The sequence below is a fragment of the Lygodium microphyllum genome, chromosome 13, assembly GCF_053477565.2.
Source record: "Lygodium microphyllum isolate KBCC chromosome 13, Lygodium_microphyllum_v1.1.10, whole genome shotgun sequence".
In the NCBI taxonomy this organism is placed as follows: domain Eukaryota; kingdom Viridiplantae; phylum Streptophyta; class Polypodiopsida; order Schizaeales; family Lygodiaceae; genus Lygodium; species Lygodium microphyllum.
In genome coordinates, this window is record NC_141147.1 from 76056244 (window position 1) to 76081783 (window position 25540).

The 25540-nt window shown below is 41.2% G+C and overlaps 1 protein-coding gene across 2 annotated transcripts in view; it reads left to right on the forward strand.

The window, feature by feature from the left end:
* LOC148026788 (zinc ion binding protein) overlaps positions 1–25540 on the forward strand; it is an 86037-nt gene that overhangs the window by 34068 nt on the left and 26429 nt on the right. For both annotated transcript variants that reach the window (XM_087691319.1, XM_087691318.1), the window contains exons 2-3: positions 634–871; positions 960–1105. In XM_087691319.1, coding sequence (XP_087547445.1) covers positions 634–871; positions 960–1105 — 384 coding nt within the window. The remainder of the gene's footprint in view (positions 1–633; positions 872–959; positions 1106–25540) is intronic.

The following is a 25540-nucleotide window of genomic DNA, read 5'->3' on the forward strand; positions in this document are numbered from 1 at the left end:
GTTTCTATATTATATATGTCATGGATTCAATTGATATAACTAAGCAACACCAACCTAAGATGGATCCACTGTCCAGTAGATTTAAGACATCTAGATGATTTAAGGAGAACTATTATATTAGTAAGAATATGGACTAGATACCCAAATAACTTGCAAAATCCCTAAGATTTTAATGGTTAAGTTTCAATCATTTACTTAGCAAAGTATGGTCAATCAATAGTACAGACATGCTTTGATACAAATGAATTCATATACAATTCTAGAGGTTTCTTTTAAGATCAATTAGTACATGTGAGATGCATTTCTAAGTGGAATAAGATATAGTGAATACTGTCTAAGATGATAACATATACATAAAATTTACTTATACTCCTTGTGAGGTGGGTACTGTCTCAATTATAATTTCAATCATATCTAAGAATGACTATGCATATGTCTGAAACATTTATTTTTGCGGTTTGCATTATATCAAAATGTCTCACAAATTTGACTAACAATGTACATTTAGAGTGATTGTATTGCATGCTGATCACATACGCGATAGATTTAAACAATGTTATATTTGCGTTTGATATTTTTCTAATATTAGTGGCAACACTTAAGCAACAATTCTTGTTTGGGGCCATTGTGCAGGTTTTGCATTTCACGATTCCAAGATTGCCCTTTGTGTGGCGCTACAATTGAAGGGCTTGAATGTGATAAAGAGTTACAGAAGGAAGTGGATCATTTTATAGAGGGCCATGCACGAGTAAAGAGGTCAATTTCACAATCAACTGAAGATGATTCCAATGATGGAAAAATACAAAAGAATGTGGTTTATGAAGATGTATCTCTAGCTAGAGGATCATTTCTTGTGCAACAAGCCATGAGGGTAAGTAAAAGGTCCCCAAAATTACAACAACACTTTCTAATTTTATTTGTTACATAAGAGCTAGTATCTTTGATTTAATTCTTCTCAGGCTTTTCAAGCACAAAATTTGGAGAGTGCAATTGGAAGGTTGAGTATTTGTGCAACAGATATTAGAGAAGAAATTGAAAGAAGTGGAAGTACTCCAGAGGCTTGTATACAACTAGGAGCAGTACTTGGTATGCTCGGTGATTGCAGGTGCTTTTTCCATTTCAATAATATTTTCTTTTGTTTATTGATGCAAGCATGTAATCTGTTGTTCATGCAAATTTGGATGAATGTATCTTCCGTGCTTCATTTATTGGGCATGACAAAACATTTAGCATGTGGAATGTTACAAGATATGTTAGTGCCAAATGGTGAAGTTTTAGAGGTGCCTTAGCATTGAGCATGTAGAGTTAGGGGAATTGGAGACTAAGATGTTGAGCTATCACCAATTGTGGCTTCAGCCTAGGACATGTAGCAAATGGATTCAATAATCACTACAACAAATCGTGTGGTTCTAAAGAGCTCCTATAATCTTAGCTACTTTGCAAGTGAGAAAGAAATTAAAGTTTTAATATATGCGAAAGAGGCAAAGCTGCCATATTTAAATGGAGAAATGGAGGCTAACAAAGCTATAACTTTTCTTAGAGCTTGCTTTTGAAAAACATACAATGCAAACTCCAAGTTAGGGGTTGTAACATGAGTTTAATCTTGGATGCTTAAGAGTTTTGAGATGACATGAAAAGCTACTTTATACATGAGTTCCTACAAAGGAAATATCGAGATGACATTGATACAAAGGGAGTTGGAAATGTACTCAATCTTGTGCTTTTTTTCACTTAATGTCTCACTAGAAACTCCAGAGGCAAGTATTGCTCCCACTGTGTTTTATGCTTTGATACATAGCACCTCAAGAGATCCAAGACTATAGAACTTGCCTCTTTGGATTGATCATCTGTCTGTGGACAGAAGAACGAAGGAAAATTCAGCATGGTACCCATATTTTCAAACAACCTCTTTCAAACCAGACTGGTCATTTGTGGATTTTGATTGCCCACAATCGACTCAAAGATGGCATGATACTTAAATATGTGCTGCATAAACAATCATGCCATATGATCAACCTTAGCTCTTTGACTATCAAAAAGAATAGGAGTAGGTCCCTCCAAATGAACATGAAGATCGGCCAATACACGATGCAACCAAACACATTTGACTGTCGTCGTGTAAGCTGCCTTGTATTGAGCTTCACAAGAGGAGGTAGCCATAGTAGACTACTTCTTGCTTAGCCAAGAAATGCATGACTGGCTTAGAAAAAAAGAGTCATTGTAAGTGAAACTAGTCTTCCTCCTTGGAATGGGTGGTGATAACCTGATTTAAGAGTTAATTATAGCAATAAATAATTGCACATAAAATGAAATACACACTTTACCATAACATTCTTGGACAGTAGACACCCTGTTGGCCCCAAAATTGGTGCCCCTTGTGGTATTTCTTTAGCTTTCATTCAATTGGAAGGAGTACAACTTGAGATTCTTTGATCTCCTCCTGCTAACCAATTGCTCTTGTTGTCATAAATGACCAGCAAGCCTTTTGGGTCATTTGCCCCTTGATTCACCCATGACTTCTTCTCCAATTTGACCCTTGGCTGGCCAAATGCTGTCCCAAATCAATTCGGGATGGGCTGGCTCTTGAAATCCTTTGATAATCTTCAATTATCAGCTGCTGATTTCAATCCTTTGAGCCTTCAATCTCTGGCACGGATCCCAAGGTGGTTGCTAAACCCTAATTTCTGCTGTAAATTAGGATTTACAACAGAAATTACAGATCAGCCCACAAAAAATGGCTGAAAACTCCTCCAAATGGCTAAGAATTGCTGAGAATCGCTGAGCATAGGCTGAAGGAGATGCGAGAATGCTGTAGAGAGAGAAAATTCTGAGATTTGTTGCGAAGAACTGATCAAAATTAGTTGCTGCCCTGCTGTACCAGCCCCAAACGGATACACCGACAACAATAGGAGCATCAGAGACTGTGATCTTCAGGAGAAAGTGCATCAGCAGCAATTGCTAGCTTTCCAAGGTCAAGAATATGCAATCTCCATCACCAAAATGGTCTCCAATGGTTGGGTAATGGCCCCAAAAGGTGGCAGCAACAATTCAACACCTCTTTCCAACAGCTCCAAAATGAAAAAACGAGATTTTCCTCTCCCTTCAGCCCTATTTAGCCTTTCCCCCACTTGCATGGGAAAGTTTTGCCAAGTGGCATCTTTCTTAATCCATTTTCAACAATTTCCAGCCATTTAATTAATTTTCAGAATTAATTCAGCCCTTAATCCATATCAGAAAATTAATTCAGCCCTTAATCCATATCAGAAAATTGACCTTGTCTATCCAAAAATTAATTGGCTAGGCCATTTGCAACCCAAAGTGGTCCCATGCATTAATTGACCCTTGGACAAGCATTAATCCATTAATTAATGCCTAGTCCCTAGTGTCACCATTGACACTTAATGGACAATTAATGGTCCTAGGGGCAAACTGACACCAAAATTCACCTAGAATCTAACAAGTGTAACTTGTTACAACTTTTGCCTTTGACACCCATCTTTTTCACACTCCTTCGGCCTTCAACTGTGAAAAAGTAGCTTGCACCTCACATGTGCATCTTTTAATTGCACATTTGATTAATCCTTTAATCAAATGTCAATTAAACATAAGCAAAGCATCAAAATTTCACGTCCTCGTGACAGTAAGCATGCATTTGCAAGTCTCCCCTCCTTGTAAAATAGCAAACCATATGATTGTGTTTTTTGCAAATAATGAAAAATGCACTTAACAGCTTGCCAATGTAGTGTCCTTGAATTGTGCATGTATTTGCTTGCTTGTGATCACTGTCATCATGCATTGAAAGCTTCAGCCCCATTGCTTGCTTGTGATCACTGTCATCATGCATTGAAAGCTTCAGCCCCATTTTCCTGTGTGTGTTCATAGGTTTACAAGCTTGCAAGTTAAACCTTACTAGCAACTCCTGAAGATACTGTGGCTAAGACATAACAATACCATTCTGATTTTGGGTGAATTGAATCCCCAAAAAATAGTGAATCAGCCCCATATCTAACATATCAAAAGTAGACTGCAATTCAATCTTGAAATTTGCAATTTTTTTCTCATTTGGTCCAGTGAGCAGCATATCATATATGTAAAGAGATGATTAAATCCCCCCCTTCCTTCTTGATGTAGATGGTGGGCTCAATTGGGCTGTTTTGGAACCCTTATGCGGTCAAAAATGTATCTATCTCAGAGTACCAAGCATGTGGAGCTTGTTTTAAGCCATACAAGGCTTTATTCAGCCATAATACTTTGCTGAAAAACCACAGTATGTAAGCTTGTCAATAGGGTATCTCACCCTCTACGACCTTCACAACTGAGGCGACAGATTGCTTGATTCCCCTCTCTCATGAGGCGGTACATATCTAGTCGGCCTAAACCTAGGCATGTAAACAGATGAATCCCAAATTCACTATCCAAGTTGTCAGTTGAGTCATATGCTGAAGTCATCATCCTAGGAGCATCATTAAGAACTTTCTCTTTGCCTTTGCTTCTACTTGATTTTTCCCCCTTTCTGACATAGTGCTGTTAGTGGATGGTGATGCATGACTACGTAACCTACCAGTCCAAGGCGAAACACTCGAAGATATATGACTTGTAGATTCAAACATATAGTAGTACTCTGTTGTAGAATGGCAGTAGATACATCATTTGAAGGTTGATCATGAAGAACAACAGGAGATGACCCATACCGTGAAGCCAACTCATCAAAGATAACATCTCTGCTGATTACCGTTTCCCTGGTAGACAGATCAAAGCATTTATGAGCCTTTCACTCCTGAGCATAGCCAATAAACATAGACTTTTGTACCTTAGGGTCCAATTTTTTCCTCTTCTCATTCGGAATGTGTACATATGCAATGCGGCCAAAGACTTTCAAATGGTTGATGTCAGGCTTATGTCCCTGTACAACTTATGAAATGGTGTCGTGTCATGAATTCGTGCAATAGGAGTACAATTCAGTACATACATATTTGTCACTACCGCTTCAACCCAATAATATAGGTGCATATTTTTTTCATTAACCATCGCACGAGTAATCTCCATAAGAACCCTATTCTTTCTTTTTGCTACTCCATTTTGTTGTGGAGTGTAGCTGCAAGTAAGCTGCCTACAAATGCCATTCTTTGTCAAGAATCTATCAAATTCATTAGATACATATTCATCATCACTGTCGGATTTTCGACAAGAGATAGAGCAATCAAACTTTTTCTCAACTTGCCGCTTAAAGTCCTTAAAATCAACAAGAACTTCATCTTTATGCTTCAAGATATACACCCATGTATATCTGCTAAATTCATCAATGAATGTTACATAATATGTGGATCCACCAAGAGTAGCATTATGGGTTGGTTCCCAAACATCTGAGTGAATCAACTGCAGTAGCCTAGAGTTGTTCGGAACATGCTTCATAAACACAAAACGAGATTGCTTGCTGAATTGACATGCAACACAAACACGACCTAAATCCGAACATGCAAACTTTGGCAAGCTTGTAACCAATTGCTTTCTTTGCATAATTTGCAACCTTTGAACATTCACATGTCCAATCCTCTTATGCTACATCTCAAGATCTCTAACTACATCTTGTCCACGTGCAAACATGGCTAACTTTAGTTGCAGAATATTAGCATCTAGAGTCAATATATGAGCATGTCTTCTGCCTTTAGCAATTAGCTTATAACCATTTCCAAACTCTTCAATTAAACAACCATGCTTATTGAATTGCACTTGCGGATTTTGCTTTGTCATTGGCCCAACTAAAAGCAGATTCTTAGTAATGGAGGGAACATGCAATACATCATGCAGATTCTTCTTCTGACCATCATGAATAGCCAAGGGAACTGTACCCTTACGCTCAATGTTATGCTGTGTGTGGTCACATGTACAGACATAGCCATACTTATCAGAAACCATGTTAGCGAACCATTCTCCATGCAGCAGAGTCATATGATTGGATTCCCTAGAGTCAATGTACCATACATCAACCGACTTATTTTCTTTAGCAGCATGGTTACAAACATATGTCATAGCAAACAACCTATTAGTAGCAGCATTTTCAGCATGACTAGACAAAACATAATGATCATGTTGCTTGCCTTTCTAATTTGCTTGTTTCCTCCAACACTCCTTTGGCAATATGCCCATAGTTTTCACAATAGTGGTAGTCCTTATCCTTATTTGATTTTCATGCGTACTATATGATTGCCATGAACCTCTGCCTCTAGAGTTGGATCTTCCCCTTGGTCGAAAGTATCCACCACCTCTAGCATTTTGCACCTGTTGATTATTCACACCTAAGATGCATTCTGATTAGTCCCTCGACCACGAGAGAACCCTCTACCACGGCTGCCTCAGCCTCTTTGATTCAAGTAAAAAAATGCATCTCTATCCTTTGAAACACTAGAACCAATAGCTAATCCAAGGTTAACATCATCATGAACAAGCAATGAAACCATAGTGACATGGGATGGGTTTTGGAAACGGGAACGGGGACGGAGATGGGGACTAGAATTGCCATTCCTTGTCACCATTAGAGCGGCATCTAACAAGGGGATAGGATTGGGACAGTAGGCTGAAACTGGGATGGAAAGCTAGAAAGTGGCCATCCCATGTCACTATGAATGAAACTAGCTCATTAAAATCAGGCATCTCTGATTGCACTGAGATAGACATATCAAAAGACTTACACTCAAGTCCAAGACCATTCAGTGTCATTGCAACCAAATCTTCATCATCTACTTCAGCTCCAATAGCGGCTAGTTGATCAACAATGGTCTTTATCTCTATGATATAATCCTGTATTTACCGTCCTTTCCTATCCATGGTATTAAAATTCTGTTTTAGTTGAATCTTTCATGCATTGGTAGTAGTACCATAATACTGCATCAAGATATCCCATGCATCTTTCGGTGACTTGCAATTCATAATCTGCATGACCATTGCATTGGAAATACATGGTGAAAGCCAGTACAAGACTCTGCAAGCTCGTTCAAGCCAAGCACAATGTGCTCTCTGCTGTTCAGCAGTGGGATTACTTTCTGGAAGCTTTGGTTCAGCCTCATCACCTATAATAAGATCCCAATATCCTTTTCCAATCAGGAAATTCTCCATACAAAATTCTGTCCAGCTCATCCCATACATAGAGCTGACATTTGTAGATTAGACAGAATCCCAAGAATCTCAGCTAACCAGCATAGATATACACGTTTCAAACCAGGACGGTTTCAGTCCTAAGTGACTGCACTGATATCTCTGTATTCACCAGGACAGTTTCAGTCCTACAATGACTGCACTGATATCTCTGTATTAACCAGTGATATTCCAGTTCAAAAGTATGCCAAATATCTCCAAACATCTGCCAAATCATCTAAGTGTTGTAACATAACCAAGTAGACATCACTAACTGAATAGATCTCATACAGACTTGATCAAAAGCCTTCCAAAAAAATGGTGACCAGATAAGGGGCCGTTATACCAGCAGCAGACCAGTTCAGAATTGAGCAATCAGTGCTCATAGCAGCTGAAGAACCATTCCATAATAATACAGTACTATCCAAGCATGCATAAGCATCAGTACAAGCTTTTGTGAGTTTGAGAAAGTCAAGGTGTAAGCTGTCCTAGATTTATTACAGCACCCTGTTTGTAACACACAGTTTCAGTTCACTTCCAGTGATCCAGATACATGAGTATAATGCCAAGCACATTGCTAGGCATCCCTTGTTGTCTAAGTATGTCAATGTCAAGCAGTAGATGGCTGAAATTTCTGATCAACACTATTAGAGATCGGGAGCATTTTCCCACAGTTTACTTTGGTCCATACATGCAGGTTTTGTCATGAGCACGTATATTTTTGAAACCTCACTTAACATGTGGATGAATTTTTAATCACATGATTAAGTAAATGTTATACATATGAGGTGCAATTAGGGTTAAGAGTAAATCTACAAGCTCGGGACTCCAAAAAATCATGGGATGTCAAAGGCAAAAGTTGCTATAAGTTATGTTGTATAGGTACTTGGTGGTATCTGGTGTCAATTGTTGGCCTAGGTCATTCATTTGGCCATAAGTGTCGGTTGGTAACACTAGAGATGTGACGTTTAATGGTACTTAACGCCGATCTAATGGTCAAAGATGGCACAGAGAGATCGGCAGTGGAAGATGCCTAGTCAATTTAATTATTGGCTAGTGAGATTATTTTTTTGGACACTGAAATAATTATTAGATTACTTTTTAGTAATTAAAGGCTGAAAATTAATATTTAATGATGCATAATGTTGGAAAAACCATTTGGGAAGGCTGAAACTTGCCCATACAGGTTAGTTAAAGACTGAAGGAGAGGAAAAACGGGATCATTCTTACTGTAGCAAATGTAGGAAAGCTGTGAGCAGCCATGGCTAGTCTATTTTCAAGCATTGTAGCCAACCAAGAGTGAGTTTTGAGGAGGTGATTGCAGATTTGGACCCTCCACAGTTGGGCGATTGCATCCAAGTATAAGGTGACAAGTGATTTGGATGTCTCAGTTATAGGTGGCCAGCACTTAATGCTGTTGTGGCAGGGCAGTGTAGTGATGGGTTACGCACGGAGATTGAGACAGTCAATCGTTATGCTGTCGCAGTGCGTAGGGTTGAAGGTCACCACAGGGGTTTGGCAAGAAAACTGGACATGATAGATGGAGATGCGTCTTCAAAAGATAAGTAGATTACAATGAATGTCTAAAGGTTCAAGAGGTACTTCATGGTCAATCATAGGGGTTTGAGAGAGAAGAATGTATGGGGATTCAAGAGCTTAGACTTCGGAGATGGTTGAGATAAGAGAAGGGTTGAAGATTTCAAGCCAAGTTCTTGAAGATGTTAATAGAGCTTCCAACTGGATGTTCTTAGCAATGATCACAAGAGCATTATCTCATAAATTCTAACTCAAATTAAGCTTGTTTTCTTGATTGTAAAAGCAATCACAAATTATAAAATCAAGTATAATATGCTGTTATGTATCATAAACAGCTCTACATCCCATCATTCATGTACAGGATTATCATCTGTATGCACTTTGACAAGCTCAATGCTCTTGTTGTCAATTGCATCTCTAATGAAGTGGTACTTCACCTGTATGTGCTTTGTCTTTGCATGAAAGACTTTGGAGATATACTCTTGCTGAGATAGATAGAGTAAGCCTTTTGATCTATCTTTGAGTATTCGCATGCCAAGAATGTGATTTGCATCACCAAGGTCTTTCATATTAAAGCTACCATGAAGACTTTGCTTTAGTGAATCCAAGCCATGAGTATCCCTGCTAGCAATCAACATGTTATTAACATACAAAACCAAGATAATCGGGCTGCCATCTGCTGCCTTCTTGGTGTACAAACAGTGATTCACTTGACTTCTATGAAAGCCTTGGGATCAAACTTATGATACCATTCTCTTGGTGCTTGTTTCAGCCCATACAAACTCCTTTCGAGTTTATATACCATCTTTTCTTTCCCTTGTTCAACAAACCCTTTAGGCTACTGCATATATATGTTCTCATGCAGATCACCATGTAAAAATACAGTCTTTACATCCATCTGTAGGAGCTCCATATCTTTAATTGCAACCAAGCCTAAAATGGTTCTCAATGTAGTCATCTTGACTACAAGAGAGAAAATCTCATCAAAGTCAATTCCATGCTCCTGCTTGTACCTCTTTGCAACCAATCTTGCTTTGTATTTTGGTGAGGAACCAAAAGTGATCTTCATCTTGTAAAACCATTTGCATGGAAGTGTTTTTTGCCCTTTAGGCAACTGCACCAAGTCCCAAGTGCCATTTTTCTCAAGAGATTCCATTTCTGACAACATGGCTTTATACCATTTCTTGCTGTCCTGTGTATCCATTGCTTCTTGAAGCAAGATGATTCACCACAGTTTGTGAACATGACATATTCAGCCACATTATTTGCACCAGGAACAAATCTATCAGGTTGTTTAGTAGCCTTGGACGATCTCCTAACCTGATGGTCATTGTTCATTGGTTGTTCCTTTAAATTTCCATTTTCAGCATACTATCTTGGCATTTCAGCCTGCAAATCAGCATTAACAGCTTGCTGTCCTGACTGTTTCTGCACATATAGTGGCTCATTATCATGGGCAATAGCTGGCTGATCATTGCCAATATCATTTCTTGCATTTACAGGTTCAATTACAGCAGGTATTGGCTGCTGTATAGTGGGCACATTTTGCTGTCCAAAAGGTATTTCTTCCTGGAATACAACCCTACGGACCTCCTTAGTCTTTTCGGGTTGTTTGTGCATGTGATCTTCCTGGAAGATAACATCATTGCAGTGTACTACTTTCCTTTTCTCGGGATCCCACAATTCATACCCCATTTTACTCTCTTCACCATATCCTAGGAAAATGCATTTACAGGACTTTGGCTCAAGTTTGCTGTGTTCTTCTTTACGAATGTGCACAAAAGCCTCGCAGCCAAACACTTTCAGATGAGTATATGAAGTTGGCTTGCTCGACCACGCTTCTTGGGGAACTCCCCCCCTCCCCCTTCCCCTCCCCCTCCCCCTTCCCCCAAAGATTTGTTTGGTGACCAATTAATTAAGTGAACGATTGTCATAATAGCCTCTGTCCAAAAACCATGGGGTAATGTAGCATGAGACAGGATCGTACGGACCTCATCTTGAATGGTCCGATTCATACACTCTACAACTTCATTTTGGGACGGATTATGAGGGGCAGTGAGCTTCCTCTTTATCCCTTTGCTGTCACAAAATGTCTGAAAGGCCTTGGACACATATTCCCCACCATTGTCAGAGCAAAGACACTTAAGTGTCCTATCAATCTGATTTTCAACCAATACCAAGAATATTTTGAACTTATCAAGCACTTCATTCTTGCTACGAATAGGATAAACCCATATCTTTCGTATAGCATCGTCGACAAATGTGACAAAATATTTCTTTCCCCCTAAAGATAATCCTGGTATCTGACATACATCTGAATGTACTAACTCTAGATGAGAAGACTTCAAAAAAAGAGACTTTTTATTAGACGTCTGTGCATGTTTACCATCAATACAATGATCACAATGCTCAAAATCAGCATAACTAAGACAAGGCAAGTAACCCAAACGAGAAAGCACTTTCATTCCTGTTTGACTCATTTGTCCCAACCAGCCATGCCACAAAGAAACAATTGGCTGCTCGGTTATGGTAACAACATGGTCATGCACACTCACGATGAGGGGTGACATGAAAGGAAGCACCCGAATCAAGAATCCAGGTATGCATGTCATCATCTGTATTTGCAAGTAAAGCATGTGCACCAAAGTGTGAAGAGGCAAAGAGTACGTCACTCCCATTGTCACTGTCATGAGTGATGACATTCACCTCTTCAGTTTTTACACTACTCTTCTTAGGTTGATTGCCCTCCTTCTCTTCGTTGCTATCATCTGTCTTCTTGCCTTTTTCTTTCTCTTTCTTCCATTTGTAGTAGTCACGTTTAAAGTGACCCTTCTTGCCACAATGATGGCATTCAACATCTTTGCCATGTGATTTACTACGTCCCTTGCTATCATATTTGCCTTTCTATTGTGATCTGCCCCTAGTATGCAAAGCACTGGAAGACTTACTGGATGCATTGTTTTGCCGATTCATTTCTTCCATAAGTAGAGCACTCTCTACATCAGCATACAAAAGGATCACATTAGAATTGCTCATAGTAGTCCTGAATGTATTCCAACTCTATGGTAGAGTGCAAAGCAAGAAAGTAGCCTTAAATTCCTCATCAATCATGAACTTCAAGGCAATGAGCTGGCTGAAAATGGAGTTGAACTCACCCAAGTGAGTAGACATTGTTGTATCCTCTTTCATACGCAAATCCATAAGCTTTTTGAGCCAATACACTTTGCTTGCAGCACTCTTTTGTGCATACAGTTCTTCCAGTCTCCATATAGCATATGCAGAATCCAAACCTTCAATGTTGAAGAGCAAGGCATCAGAAATCGATAGCTCTATGGTTGAGCGTGCAAGCTCATTTAAGTCATCCCAATCATCCTGATCCATGTCCCTGGGCTTTGCCCCTTTGGTTTTGATCGGCTTTTGCCTGCTTCTTTTGTAACAGGATATTGTAGCACTGCTTTTGCCAAACTGCAAAATTGAGTGCACCTTCAAGCTTCTTTATGTGCATCAGATTACTGCTATCATTGTTGCCAGCCATGATTTTCAGCCCAAATGTGACAAAAAACCAGCAAATGCAGTCCCAAACTGTCACCCAAGTGAACAAGGTACAAACAAGTACCAATCAACAGTAAATGACCACATAGAAGCATAGGTTTCAGATCTGTAATTAAATTTTCAGAAGCACCAAAGCATGTGCTACAGCATTATCCAATTGATTACAGCTCTTCCAAGGTCATATGCATCACATTACATGAGAAATCCCAAATTTTAGTTGCAATTTTAGTTGTACATGTACCCACGGGCATAAAATTTGACACGAACGGTCAAAAGTCCCAAAATTTTGTGCTCAAAGCATCAACCACACATCTGCATTTTCTCTGTTATGCATAGAACATGCCAGTTTTGCCAAAATAGAGCAATTTCAGCAAAACCCCCAAATTTTACCAAGTGTTGATGTCCAAATGGCGTGGAATTAAACCTGCATGTACATAAAGTGATGAAATGTTACACAGATTTTGCCCAAACTGCAAAAGCCCCAAATTGGAATGCCACATCTTTAGTTGCCACAAGAATATTTTATTATTGTATTCAGAATATTAGAGCCAAAGCAAAGGGCTTTTGCAGGGAAAGGTCAATTTTTGGTTAAAGTTTGCGTCGTTTGTCATTGACCATGATTACTGTTTTTCTACTTGCAGTTATGATTCTTCTTGGATGGATAGAGCATTTAGCTCTATAGGGGACACTAGCACTTGGTTCTTTGACAGTGGTGCTTCTAAGTATGTTACATCTTGCAGGGATTTGTTTACTTTTGTTGTTGTAGCTCTTGTTGGCAAATCAGTGCAATGTGCCAACAATGCATCTTATCTTGTTAGAGAGGTGTTGAAGAAATTGTTTTGAAAGCCATTGATGATTCTACTCTTCATTTGTAGAATGCTTTATATGTGTGGGGGATAAATAAGGAATTTGCTGTCTATATCTTCTTTAGCAAAATATGGAATGCAAGTCACTTTTGATGATGATAAATGCATGGTCAAGGATAAGGAATTCTTGACTTTGGTACTCACTAGCACATTATGCCATAGACTTTATGAGTTAGGTGCTCACTCGGTCGAACAGTTAGTTTATTTGGCATCTACTCTTACTCTTGCTATATCACAGGCAAAGTGATGACATGCTCGTATGGGGCATGTGAACCATGGTAGTTTGATGCCTATGCAGCGTACTTGGATGTTGGAAGGCTTGCCTCTCTTAGAGAGACCTTGTGAGCACATTTGTGAGGGATGTAATTTGGGAAAAATTTATTGGTTTTCTTTTCCTTGTGATGTTGCCTTTAAAGCTACGACTAGATTGCAGATTGTGCATTCAGATGTATATGGACCCATGTAGACAAAGTCATTGGGTGGATGTTATTACTTCGTCACCTTGATTGATGACTTTACACGTTTTTATTGGGTTTATTCATTGGTTAAAAACTCAAAAGTGTATGATGCATTTTTGGCTTTTATTGCAGTTGTGGAAAATCAATCTGACTGTCAGATTAAAACTCTCTGTTCGGACTGAGGGGGGGAGTAAATTTCCTTTTTGCTGAATAATTTTTTGAAGCAAAAAGGCATTTCACATCAATATACTACTGCACATACTCCATGTTGAGAAACCACTTCTTTAGTCTGTACACTTTATTTAGGTTTCGCACTAACAGCCCCAAAAAGGGTTGGTGTTCACAATTTTGGTCACTTTTTCAGTGGGCGCCCATACAAGGGTGTGCCACTCTAGACAGCTTATACCTATAAATAGGTAGTCACTTCATTCATTCTTCACCTCTCTCTTCACTCATTTTTCACTACCTTCTTCAGTCACCACCACCACTTTCCTTCTCTCACCGGTCTCTTCCATTGTCCTCACATCCCTTTAGGAGGACATTGCGGTTTGTGGCTCATGGTTGCCTTTACCCTTCATCATCTGCTTCAAGCGCTCTGTTCCATCATCAGGCCTTGCATTTGGGGAATCTTCCACTTGGTGCCACCATCATTTACTTGGCGTGAGCACCCTTCTTCTTCAAGCTCCACCTTCACATGCGTTTTCCAGTGTGGAGGTCTTCTCCTTGTTTGGCATCATCATCTCTAGCTTGCGTCAGCATCCTAGCCTTTGGCAATAGTCTACATCACCTAGTGTTAATGATTTCATCACTCTTCTATCTTAGGGGCTGTTAGGACTTGCGTTTTTGTAGCCTGGCTCCTCCTCCATCACCTGGCGTCACTCGTCTATCACACAGAGGTTGCTAGGACCTGCATTTTTGCAGCCCGGCTCATCCTCCATCATTTGGTGTCATCATTATCCACCTAGTGTCAGCATTTGGGCTGCTCTCCTTGCGTTTGAGAGCTCTGACATCTAGGATTTGCGTTTTATTACCCAAGTCACTCGTCAGTATCAGAGGATTGTGGTTCGCTCCCTTGACTACTGATGATCATGTTCCACATATTTGACGGCATCAGAGGACTGCGGTCCCGCTCCCTTGACAACTATCTTTCACCTTCCAGTGATTACTTCGATAGCCCACTGCCCGAAGGACTACGTTTTACTCCCTTCATTGTGCAACTCCCCACAGGTGCTATCGCGTGATTCAGACCGGATAGTGCAATTATCTTTGGAGCTTCGGCTCCACTATATCAACTTTTCTTCTCATATCACGATTCAGTGTATCGTCACCGTGTTCTTCTTGTGTTTTTGAGTTTCTTTTCTCTCTCAATGTTTACCATATACACTTTGTGTTACTCCTTGCAAACCTTGTTGTCTCTCTGCACTGTCGCTTATTTTGACATGGTATCAAAGCATGCCTGTTATTTTGACATGGTATCAGAGTATACTTGTTATTTTGACACTCCACAGCAAAATGGGGTTGCTAAAAGGAAGAATTGGTTACTGATAGAGATGGCCAGATATATGTTGAAAGCAAAAACATTGCCACATGGATTTTGGATGGGAGGAGTTATTTGTGCTTGTCATGTTTTGGATAGGTGCCCTACTAAGGCATTGAAAAATATAACGCCTTTTGAGACTTGGAACAGTCGTATAACCTTTAGTTGGTCACTTTCATACTTTTGGGTATCTTGCATATGCTCATATTCTCAAAGTATTGAGAAAAAAGTTGGACAATAAGGCTGTCAAGTGCATATTTGTGGGGTGCAATAGTGAAAGAAAAGGGTACAGATTGTACGATCCTATTTCCAAGGAAGTTTTTGTCAATAGAAATGTGATTTTTGATGAAAAATGGGAATCACCTCTAGTTAGTTATGACACATATTAGATTGTAAAATATGTGTTTGAAGGGCTAGTGCCTATTTCTTTTGATGATACAGTTTGAGCTTCATTAAATGAACAAGTGTTCAGTTAGCTGCTCCATCCAATTATGCACAAATTCAACCTATGGTTGATCTGAATATTCAGCAAGATGTTGAAAATGAGGTTCATTAAGAGCATGTACATAATCAGGAGGCTAGACATATACCTAGATGGTACTACAGTCATTTGGATGCTCCTCTTGTTGGTCATACTCGAAGACAAACACGACAGTCATTTGGATGCTCCTCTTGCTGGTCATACTCGAAGACAAACATGTTTGCATGATCATGCTAATGCTATGAAGTTTGTTATGGCAATAAACACACTTGATGATGACGAGTCTGATTCTTTTGAGGATGCACAACAAAGTTTGCATTGGATGGATGCAATGCAAGCTGAATATGATTCTATCATGAACAATCAAACATGGGATCTAGTTACCTTGCTTGTTGGAATGAAAGCCATTGGTACTAAATAGGTCTATAAGCTGAAAGAAAAAGCAGATGGATCCATTGATAAGTACAAGGCGAGGCTTGTGGAAAAAGGCTATGTGCAAAAGAAAGACATTCATTATGAGGAGACATTTGCTCCTACATCCCGTATGACCACTATCAAGTATATGGTTGCATTGGCTGCCAATAATGGTTGGGTTGTGCACCAGCTTGACATTAAAACTGCATTTTTACATGGGGAACTTTAGGAAGAAGTGTATGTTCAACAGCCTATGGATTCTGCAATTAAAGGATCCGAACACTTAATATGCAAGGTGAAAAAGGTTTTGTATGGTTTGAAACAAGGTCCATGAGCTTAGTATGTCAAAATTGACGCTTTCCTACTCAACCAAGAGTTCATTAACAGCCCATCAAAGTCTACTCTTTACGTATGCAAAGAGGGGGGATCCTTGTTGGTCATTTGTCTTTATGTGGATGATCTTCTGCTCACGGGGCCACATGTTGGTCAAATTTCAGCATTTAAGAAAAATCTACAGCATACTTTTGATATGTCAGACATGGGGTCTTTGCATTATTATTTGGGCATTCTGTTTATTCATGATACTAGAGGCATTGCATTGTTAAGAGTCCAAATATGTTGGTAAAATCCTTGAGAGATTTGGCTTCCAGGATTGCAAGGCAATAAGCACATCGATGGAGATTGGACTTAAGTTGTCTTTGCATGATGACAATGATATGTTTCACATTCATACATATGCTCCAGTAGTTGGATGCCTCGTTTATTTATGCAATGCGAGACCAGATATTCAATTTGTAGTTTCAACCTTGAGCAGATATATGCATAGCCCACACATGTTACATTGGCAAGCTGTGAAGCATGTTTTCCGTTACTTGTAGAGGGCACTGGGACTCTTGGGTTGCTTTAAGCAAAGAGGGGCCGCTGCAATTACATGCTTACAATGATTCTAATTGGGCTGGAGATTTTGATTCTCATCACTCTATAAGTGGAAATGGTTTCTTTCTTGGCTCTTCTTACATTTCTTAGCTTAGTAAGAAACAATTCATTGTTGCCACATTGTCTTGTGAAGTTGAATACAAGGTGGCTTTCACCACTATAGTTGAATGTGCATGACTGAGACGTTTGTTGGCTGATCTTGATGTATGTGCCACGAAGCCTACTCCTTTGTTTATTAATAGTCAGAGTGCCATTGTAGTGGCACAGAACCCAGTGTTTCACACACGCGCGAAACACATTGAGATACATTATCACTTTGTCAGAGAGAGGCTATATGTAGGGGATATCATCCTTGTCTACTGTCCTACCAACAACAATGTGACAAACATCTTTACCAAAGCTCTTCCTCACGACAAATTTGAAGCGTTTCACAATACTTTAAATTTGATCTCCTTTGATCACACTCTCTCTCCATTGTCATGCACACTCACTCTGAAGCTATTGATGTCCATTACCAACAAACCCTTCCCTATTTCTTCGCTTGGTGTGCAAGATTTGGATCATGAAAATTTTGATTATGTTAACTTCAATTGAGGAGGCTCTAGATGGAGACATATATCTATGGGTACAATTAGAACTATATGCTCTGTTTCTTTTGAGCGTGGAGTTAGCATTTCTAGTTCACAATTCCTCTCCTATTTTGCCATGTGGTAGGAGGTGGTGGTTACAATTGTTATGAAATGGACCTTTCGCTTTGAAGTTTGAATGGAAGTATGGGCTAGGGAAAGATGGCATGACATGGTGTTCCCATTAAATAGATGCTCTCCCCCGGTCCCCTTGTGTTTCAAAACATGTCCCCTTGTGATGGGATGCTACAAAGCATAGTTGCTAGGTACGAAAGATACGATACGATACGATACGGTATAATAAAATATGGTACTAATTGGTACCTTATGATTTTATAAGGTGCGGTAGGATGTTAGTACAAAAAAAATTAAGATGAATTTTTAAATAACAAAAATCATAAAACATTAAATGATAGATCATAGAATACATGTTTAAAGTGGAACTAGCCATTTCATTACAAAATAAGATGAATACATAAGGGTGACCATCGCGGTCGCATGGGCTATGCAAAACATGCGATACAACTACAGTCTACAGTCTAGTATATCTGATACAAAAAAAATGAGAGACCTATGTCATATGAATCTATGATGAGACATCACTATCATCATCACCATCATCATCAGAACCATCTAAGTGCTCATCAAGAGAGTCTAAAGATGACTCCTCAGCATCCAATGATGAGACACACTCATACTCATTCTCACTGATGAGGTTACCATCATCATCGAATGATGGCTCCTTAGGTGGCGGCTGTGTAGGCAAGGGGGGATGTCATCATGAGGCACAGGATGTGAGCTACTAGAGCCTCGCCTTACATATGTCTGCAAGCCACTCGAACCACCCCTCCTTGATGATGGAGGGTGTCGAATGACCATGCCCTTGCTATCACTTGCTCGAACTCCTCGCCCACGAGCACGCTGACTGCAAGTGTCACGAGTATCTGCTGCTATAAGCTCTTTATAGAGCTCTGGAAAAATCATATTCTCCTCCTCGTCCACCTCCTTATGTATACTCGGAAGAGTGTCGCCCGTCAACTTAAATGTATCAACATTCACCTACACAATGCAGTGATGCATGTAAGATTGAATCATTGATCATTGTAAATGCTAAAGTCTAAATTGTAAAAAATAAAGTTTAAACTTCAAAGTTTAAAGTTTAAAAGTTAAAACAACAAATTTTAAATGTTATGGTTAAGTGTTTAAACTTTACCTGCTTTGGACTACTATGCTCATCATAGCCCTCATCATGCGTAAGTTAGTGTGGCAATAGACTAGCCGCTCTAACTGTCATGTGCTAAGCCAATTACAAATCTTTGTGTGAATGAGAGAATAGGCACTCCAGTTTCTCTCACATACACCTGAAGAGCAATTCTGGGCAAGGACCCTCATGGCTAAGGGCTGAAGGGTCTCTAGTGCGTATCCAAAGTTTTACAACCAAAATAAAGGCTTCACAAGTGACTCTCTCCTCCAACAAGTGAGAGAAGCAAAAGCCACATGCTCTCTTTGATCTGCATAGCATCCTAGCTCCTGTAGTACTGCATTGTGGTCATCCACAGAGACCACACGAGTTAAATAAGCAAGCTGGTCTGAACGCAACTCTCTATCATCCATGATCGCCGGTGACTTCTAGGCCGAATGTACCAATGCGGTAAAACCATGGATGGGCTTATGCATCCACGCCCATCTCCTCTCTGCTATCTCTAAAACAAGTGTACGTTGTGTCTCTGTGATCACTGTACAAGTACATGCCTCCACCAATGCCGCTCTAAAGAAGTAAACGAGAAGGCCCATGATAGACCCCTCGCAATCACTCATACGTAACACCCTATAAAAGGGAGTCACGAGAATGACAACAGCACAGACTTTTTGCCAAAACTGCTCATTGCACTCAATCACTGTGCATGCAATTTCAACGTTCGCAAGTCATTGCCTTTCTCTAAGAAAGGCAACCGATCCACGCACATGTCTGGGAGCTTAAGAGAGAGACAATTGTCTATCCGGCATCGCATGAGCCTCCACTCTGTCTTTTACCGGAGCTGGATGCAAATGTGGAGTCCCCCACCACCAATGGTAGAGGCCTCTCCCTCATTGGTTGAAGATACGCCCACATTGGATGCTTCCTCGTTAGTAGACAATGGAGTTGGTGCCGATAAGCCACTTCCTCCTCTTGTAGATCCCCCTCTCATCTTGGCAAGAATCTCCTCCGCAATATTTTGAGGGATCTTCTTGCATGGAGCAACTTGTCCCCCCGTCTTGGAAAGATGCTGGAGAAGCCGAGTTGCACCACTTGTATAGCGCTTCCTACAATACTTACATGTCCAATGGTGGGAGTTGGACTTCTTTTTGTCCCTCTCCACATGGATCAGCATGCAAATTGAAGGCCTCGTGCTTCTCACGAGTCATGGTGCCAATGACGGATAAAGAGGCCTGAGAAAGAGAGAGATAGAGAGATGTTTTGAGTCTCGATTCTTGAAAGTTGAGAGGGAGACTTGAGAGGCCCGAGGGTTGGGGTAAAGTTGAAAGAGCAAGAGTGAGAGAGAGGGGATGGGAGATGAGAATGGCAAATGCTTTGATAGGGTGCGGGAGAGAGGGGATGGGAGATGAGATTTGAGAATGGCAAATGCTTCGATAGGGTGTGGGAAAGAGGAGATGGGAGGTGAGATTCGAGAATGACAAATCACACGTTCATTCAAGACTCGAGCGATGAGATCCAAGAGAGGAAGATGAAAATGGTAAGTCACAAGTGCTTGCTGAATTGGTGTGGAAGCATGGAGGATAGGAGCACCTTTTGTCGATGAGAGAAGGGTCAAAGTTCAAACAGTCAAAGAGGGGTCAATGCTCAAAGAGAGGGCTGCCAGCTAGAAGGAATCCAAAGAGGGTTGGGGAGGGGAGTGCATGGCTGGAAAAGGGGGTGGAGTGAGGTATCCAAGGCTTCCCACCCTCGAAAAAGTGCCACGCAGGCAGGCAGAGTAAAAGCGGAAGCAGAAAACGCGGGACACGGGATCCAAGTGGTGCAGGTGACATGGCCGAAACAGGCCCAAAATTTCATATGAATTCGTACGGATATGTGCCGTACGATTCGTGCCATATGAACCAGTCCGTACCACGTATGAAGGCAACTATGCTACAAAGAAACACACCATATTCGAGATGCTTTGAAAATGGGTTTTGCGTTTCAGGACAATGTCCTTGTGGTGTCATCCTTGTGTTGCAGGCTTGCATCCCTTGTGACTATGTCTACTACCAAAGTATCTTAGGTGCCCTAAATTAGCATGCATACCTTGCCGTTTAAAACTCGTTGGATTGGCACTACCAAGTTAGCCTTGCATTTGCAATACTTATCCCACAGGTTGTGAAGAAAACTGCTAGGGTTTGTATAGAGAAAACACAGAGTGTACGACCATGACAGAAACACAAAGAGATAGTTACAGACATAGAAAGCAAAACTCAGAAACTCAAATACAAACAGAAGAAGGGAGAGAAGAATACAACACTGAGGTAAATGAATATTGTAAATGAATGTAAGAGTATATAGATACTTAAGAGCGAAGCAAAGTGTCAAGGAGTGATGTCCATCGAAGACGGTGTGATCACTAGTCGGAGTGAGGAATCTGCAAACCAATGATGTCAAAAGGGCTAGAGCACCAAACGCAACTAGGAGAAGGTATGGAGATGGAAGGTGGCCCCCAGACAAGTATAAACACAAACTGTGGATGTCTTTTGGATGAGGAGCACCATCACTTGTCACTTGGAGGAAGAGACACCAAACGCAAGTTGTGGAGTGTGTAGGAACTGTCGCCTAGCTGGTCCGGAACCAAATGCAAGTTGCAGAAGGTGATGATGATGTTGGCGATGGTTGGAAGATGCCAAATGCAGCCTGGAGAAAGGTGCCTAACAATGAGCGATAGTATGGAGGAAGGCAGTAGGGCCGTGCAAGGGCTAATGGAGAGGTGGCAGCAGTATCGAAGGTTGGACAACCACGTAGAGATAGATTGATGGCTGAAATCTACACTCAAGGGTGTGAAGCCTGCATAGATAGGTATTAGGATGAATGGGGGCAGCCTGTCTATTTATAGATGTTGAAGGGTACCCCAAAGAATTAGGGTTTTTGGGGGACCACTGAAACTCTCTCGGACCGCTCCCCTTTTTAGGTTTTTACACCAATTAAGTGTATTGTGGGGCTGTTTAATAATGCTAATCAGCTGAAAAGCGTGTTTTAGCTCAACACTCCCTCTCACAACCAAAATTGAGCCAAAAGGTTAGGCTAGTCACTTTGATTTTTACTTATCCCAAGGCGTCCCACCCCAGAGCAGCCAGGGCATTGGACAGAGGGTGCACGTCGGCTAGCCAGTGGTCTACCAAGACTGTATAGGCGATGGTTATCTTACCAAGGGAGTAGTCACCCCAGAGAGGACAGGGCATTGGACAAAGGGTGCACGTCGGCTGCCGAGTGGCCTACCAAGCCTCATAGAGGTGGATGGAACTACATTGAACTTTTAAAAAAAAAGCAAGAGTTAAATTTTATGGGAGGTGGCCGATTGAGTAATAGGGACCCAAAAGACGGGAGTAGGGAGGGTATACCCAACACATCGCAAAACAGTACAAGCTTACCCATCTACTCGAGGGTGTCCATGATGAGGAAAAAAAAGGTGATGAGGTATCCATGTGATGGAGGAGTATAGTGGGGTGGTGACAACAGCTGTTGGGGGAAACAACTTAGGATTTGCTCAAGTGGTGCTTTGCACAAGGAAATAGAACGTATGCTACATATTGAAGAATGCTCATGTAGTAGGTGCCACTTGTACAATGTCCCTTGTGGGGAAATTGTTCACTTGCCCAATCACCCTAGTACAAAGATTATAAAATCATGCAATGCAAAGGGGAAAGGTACAATAGGGAGGGGGGGAGAAGCTGACATCGAAGACAAAGTGCTGAGGCGTGTAGAATATCAAGAAGGATAGGAACCCCCTCTCAACTTGGATGTAGATACCGAAGGAGGAAGAGGAGCCTAATGTTAGTTGTCGTGTGGTGCTGAGAACCATGATGAATGGAAGAAGATGATGATGAAAAGAATAAAGCACCTTACTGGAAGAGCAAGGTAGAAGTCATTGCCATGATAACATCAAGAGAGATGCTGCACGATCCGTCTCGGGAGGGGAAGCCTCCATACTAGAAGAAGTACAAACACTCCTAGGATGATGAAACCATGAAAGGCACAATACGCATCCCCATGTCTCCAACCTACGAAGGACTAAAGAAAACCTGCAAGTTAGCCTGACTGAAATACAAAACTCTACAAAAGAGATAAGAATCTGAGAGCCAGTAGTAGCGAACTTAGCGAGTAACCGCCTATATTCAACCAACTTGACCTTTAGATCATCCCCTTCCTTAAAAGAGAACTCTTGAAGCTCAAAGTCGAGATTTATGTACCAAGTACGATTTTTGGCTGTATAGTGGTCAAGAAGGTAACTCCAGCACTCTGATGCGAGCGGGAAGTGCTATAATTGAGAGTGAAACTTAGGAAGCAATCCTTGCATTAGCATTGGCTGTGGCATTGCGGGCTCTCCATTGACGGATGTAGTCAGGGTGAGCTAGTTAAGGGTGTGACATAGGCTCCAGACCGATGACGAGGTCCCAAACACCTTGAGACTTAAGCACTTGTTGCATGAAATTTAACCAAGTGGTAAAGTTCGACCCATTAAAACGTGTCTTATCCGTGAAGGCATTTTTGGTCGTTGCAACGGGAGTGGTAGTGCTAGGTGATAGATAATGGGGGAAAGTGTAATGTGGATAGGATGGGGAGTAGAGTACACTTGGGAATGGGCCCCAAAGTGCCTACCAGGCATACGGTGAGTGTACAAGGTGGATCCATAGGTAGGGATAGATTGACTAGGCATGAGCATGGTAGCTGCATGAGGAACCCAAAGAGGTGGGATGGGAACACGTGGAGTAGGATGGGAATCCTTGCGTAGGTGTAACCCAAGGAGAGAGTGAAGACGCACCATAAGCTGAGGATGGAAACCCATGCATTTGAGTGGTCATATGAGATGTGAATCTGGGGGTAGTGAGGGGGATGCCCATCACAATCGTCCCAGGTGCTATGGGTGTACTCATATGCGGAAAGGTGAGAGGCATTGTGTTAAAGGGTGACATTTCCCCTAATGAAGTACCAAGGTGCAAAGAGGTAGAGAATGGGGTAGAGAATGAGAAAGTGCTAGGAGTGGAAATGGAAGATCCAACCCCTAGTGTTTGTGATGCGGATGTGGAGTGTAATCCAAGGTTTTGGAAAGATGATGAGAGGTGATCAAGGTGTGATGTAGAAGAGGGTGGGATGGGAGGAAATTAAGAAGTGTGTGTTGCATGCTCAAATGAAACAAAAGCTGTAGATATGCTTGAATTACGTCTGCTTGGAGAGCCCCCTCTATTGAAGTTCACATATACAAAGCCATCTGGATCCTATACCTCAAAAGAAGAAACAGGTGAGGGTTTTGATTCATGCAACTCAAAAGGATTGTACAAACCTGACACTGCACATGGCTGAGATGATGAAGATGGATCACTAGACATTCCGAATGCTTTATATCCTCCATGATCAGAGAGGTGGCTAGCCTCACCAACCGGTCTGAATGTGGTGGTAAAACTGGTAGGAGGGGTGTAAACCAAATGCGATAGTACTCCTCAAAGTCCTCTGTCATATGGGTGAAATATGGAATAGGAGTAGAAAAAGAAGGTGACGGTGAAGGTGGAGTGTGGTCCTCCTCACTGAGTCCATAATGTCGTCTCAGGGCCTTCAGTGATAGAAAAGCTTGATGGGACATCATAGGAACTAGAGAAGAAGGTGTTTGTGACATTGTGATTCGGTTACGAGTCGTTTTGTTACCCTCACGCAAAACCAAGCTCTCCACAATATCCATAGGATACTCTTTAGAAGAATATGGCTCTGATACCATGTGAAGAAAACTGCTAGGGTTTGTAGTGAGGAAACACAAGATGTATGACTACGACAGAAACACAAAGAGGCAGACATAGACATAGAAAGCAAAACTTAAACCCTAAACGCAAAACTTAAAACTCAAACTCAAAAACTCAAACATAAACAGAAGAAGGGAGAGAAAAACACAACTGTGATGTGAATGAATACTGTAAATGAATGTAAGAGTGTATAGATACTCAAGGGCAAAGCAAAGTGTCGGAGAGTGACATCCACCAGAGACGAATCCCAAGTCTATGACCACCAGCCGGAGTGAGGAATTTGCAAAACGATGATGCCAGAAGGGCTTGAAGCAGAAGTTTTGGAGATGGAAGGCGACCCCTAGATGAGTGTAAACGCAAACTATGGATGTTGTTTGGATGAGGAGCACCAGCACGTGTCGTCTGGAGGAAGAGACACCAAACGCAAGCAGCTGGAGTGTGTAGGAATTGTCGCCTAGCCAGTTTGGAACCAAATGCAAGCTGCAGAAGGTGATGAAGATGCCGGTGATGGCTGGAAGATGCCAAACGCAGCCTAGAGGAAGGCATCAAACAATGGGCGATAGCCTAGAGGAAGGCACTAGGGCACTTCAAGGGCTGATGAAGAGGTGGCAGCAGTCTCAAAGGCTGGAGAGCCACATAGAGGTAGACTGATGCCTGATATTCGAACTCAAGGGTGTGAAACCTGCACAAACGGGAATCAGGCTGAATGGGGGTAGCTTGTCTATATATAGATGTTGAAGGGTGTCCCAAAGAATTTGGGTTTTTGGGGGACCACTGAAACTCTCTCGAATTGCTCCCCTTTTTAGGGGTTTTCATTAATTAAGTGTGTTTTGGGGCTGTTTAAGAATGCTAATCAGTTGAAAAGCGTGTTTTAGCTCAACACTAACATCATTTGCTTTTGGTCATTACCAACATTGTGTGCATCTCGTGGTTGAGGTAGCTCTTTCTTCAAAATCTCATGCTATCTTGGCACTCTAGAAGATGACTTCTTCGTCTTGCCCTTGTTGTCCTTTTTTGAAGAAAACCAA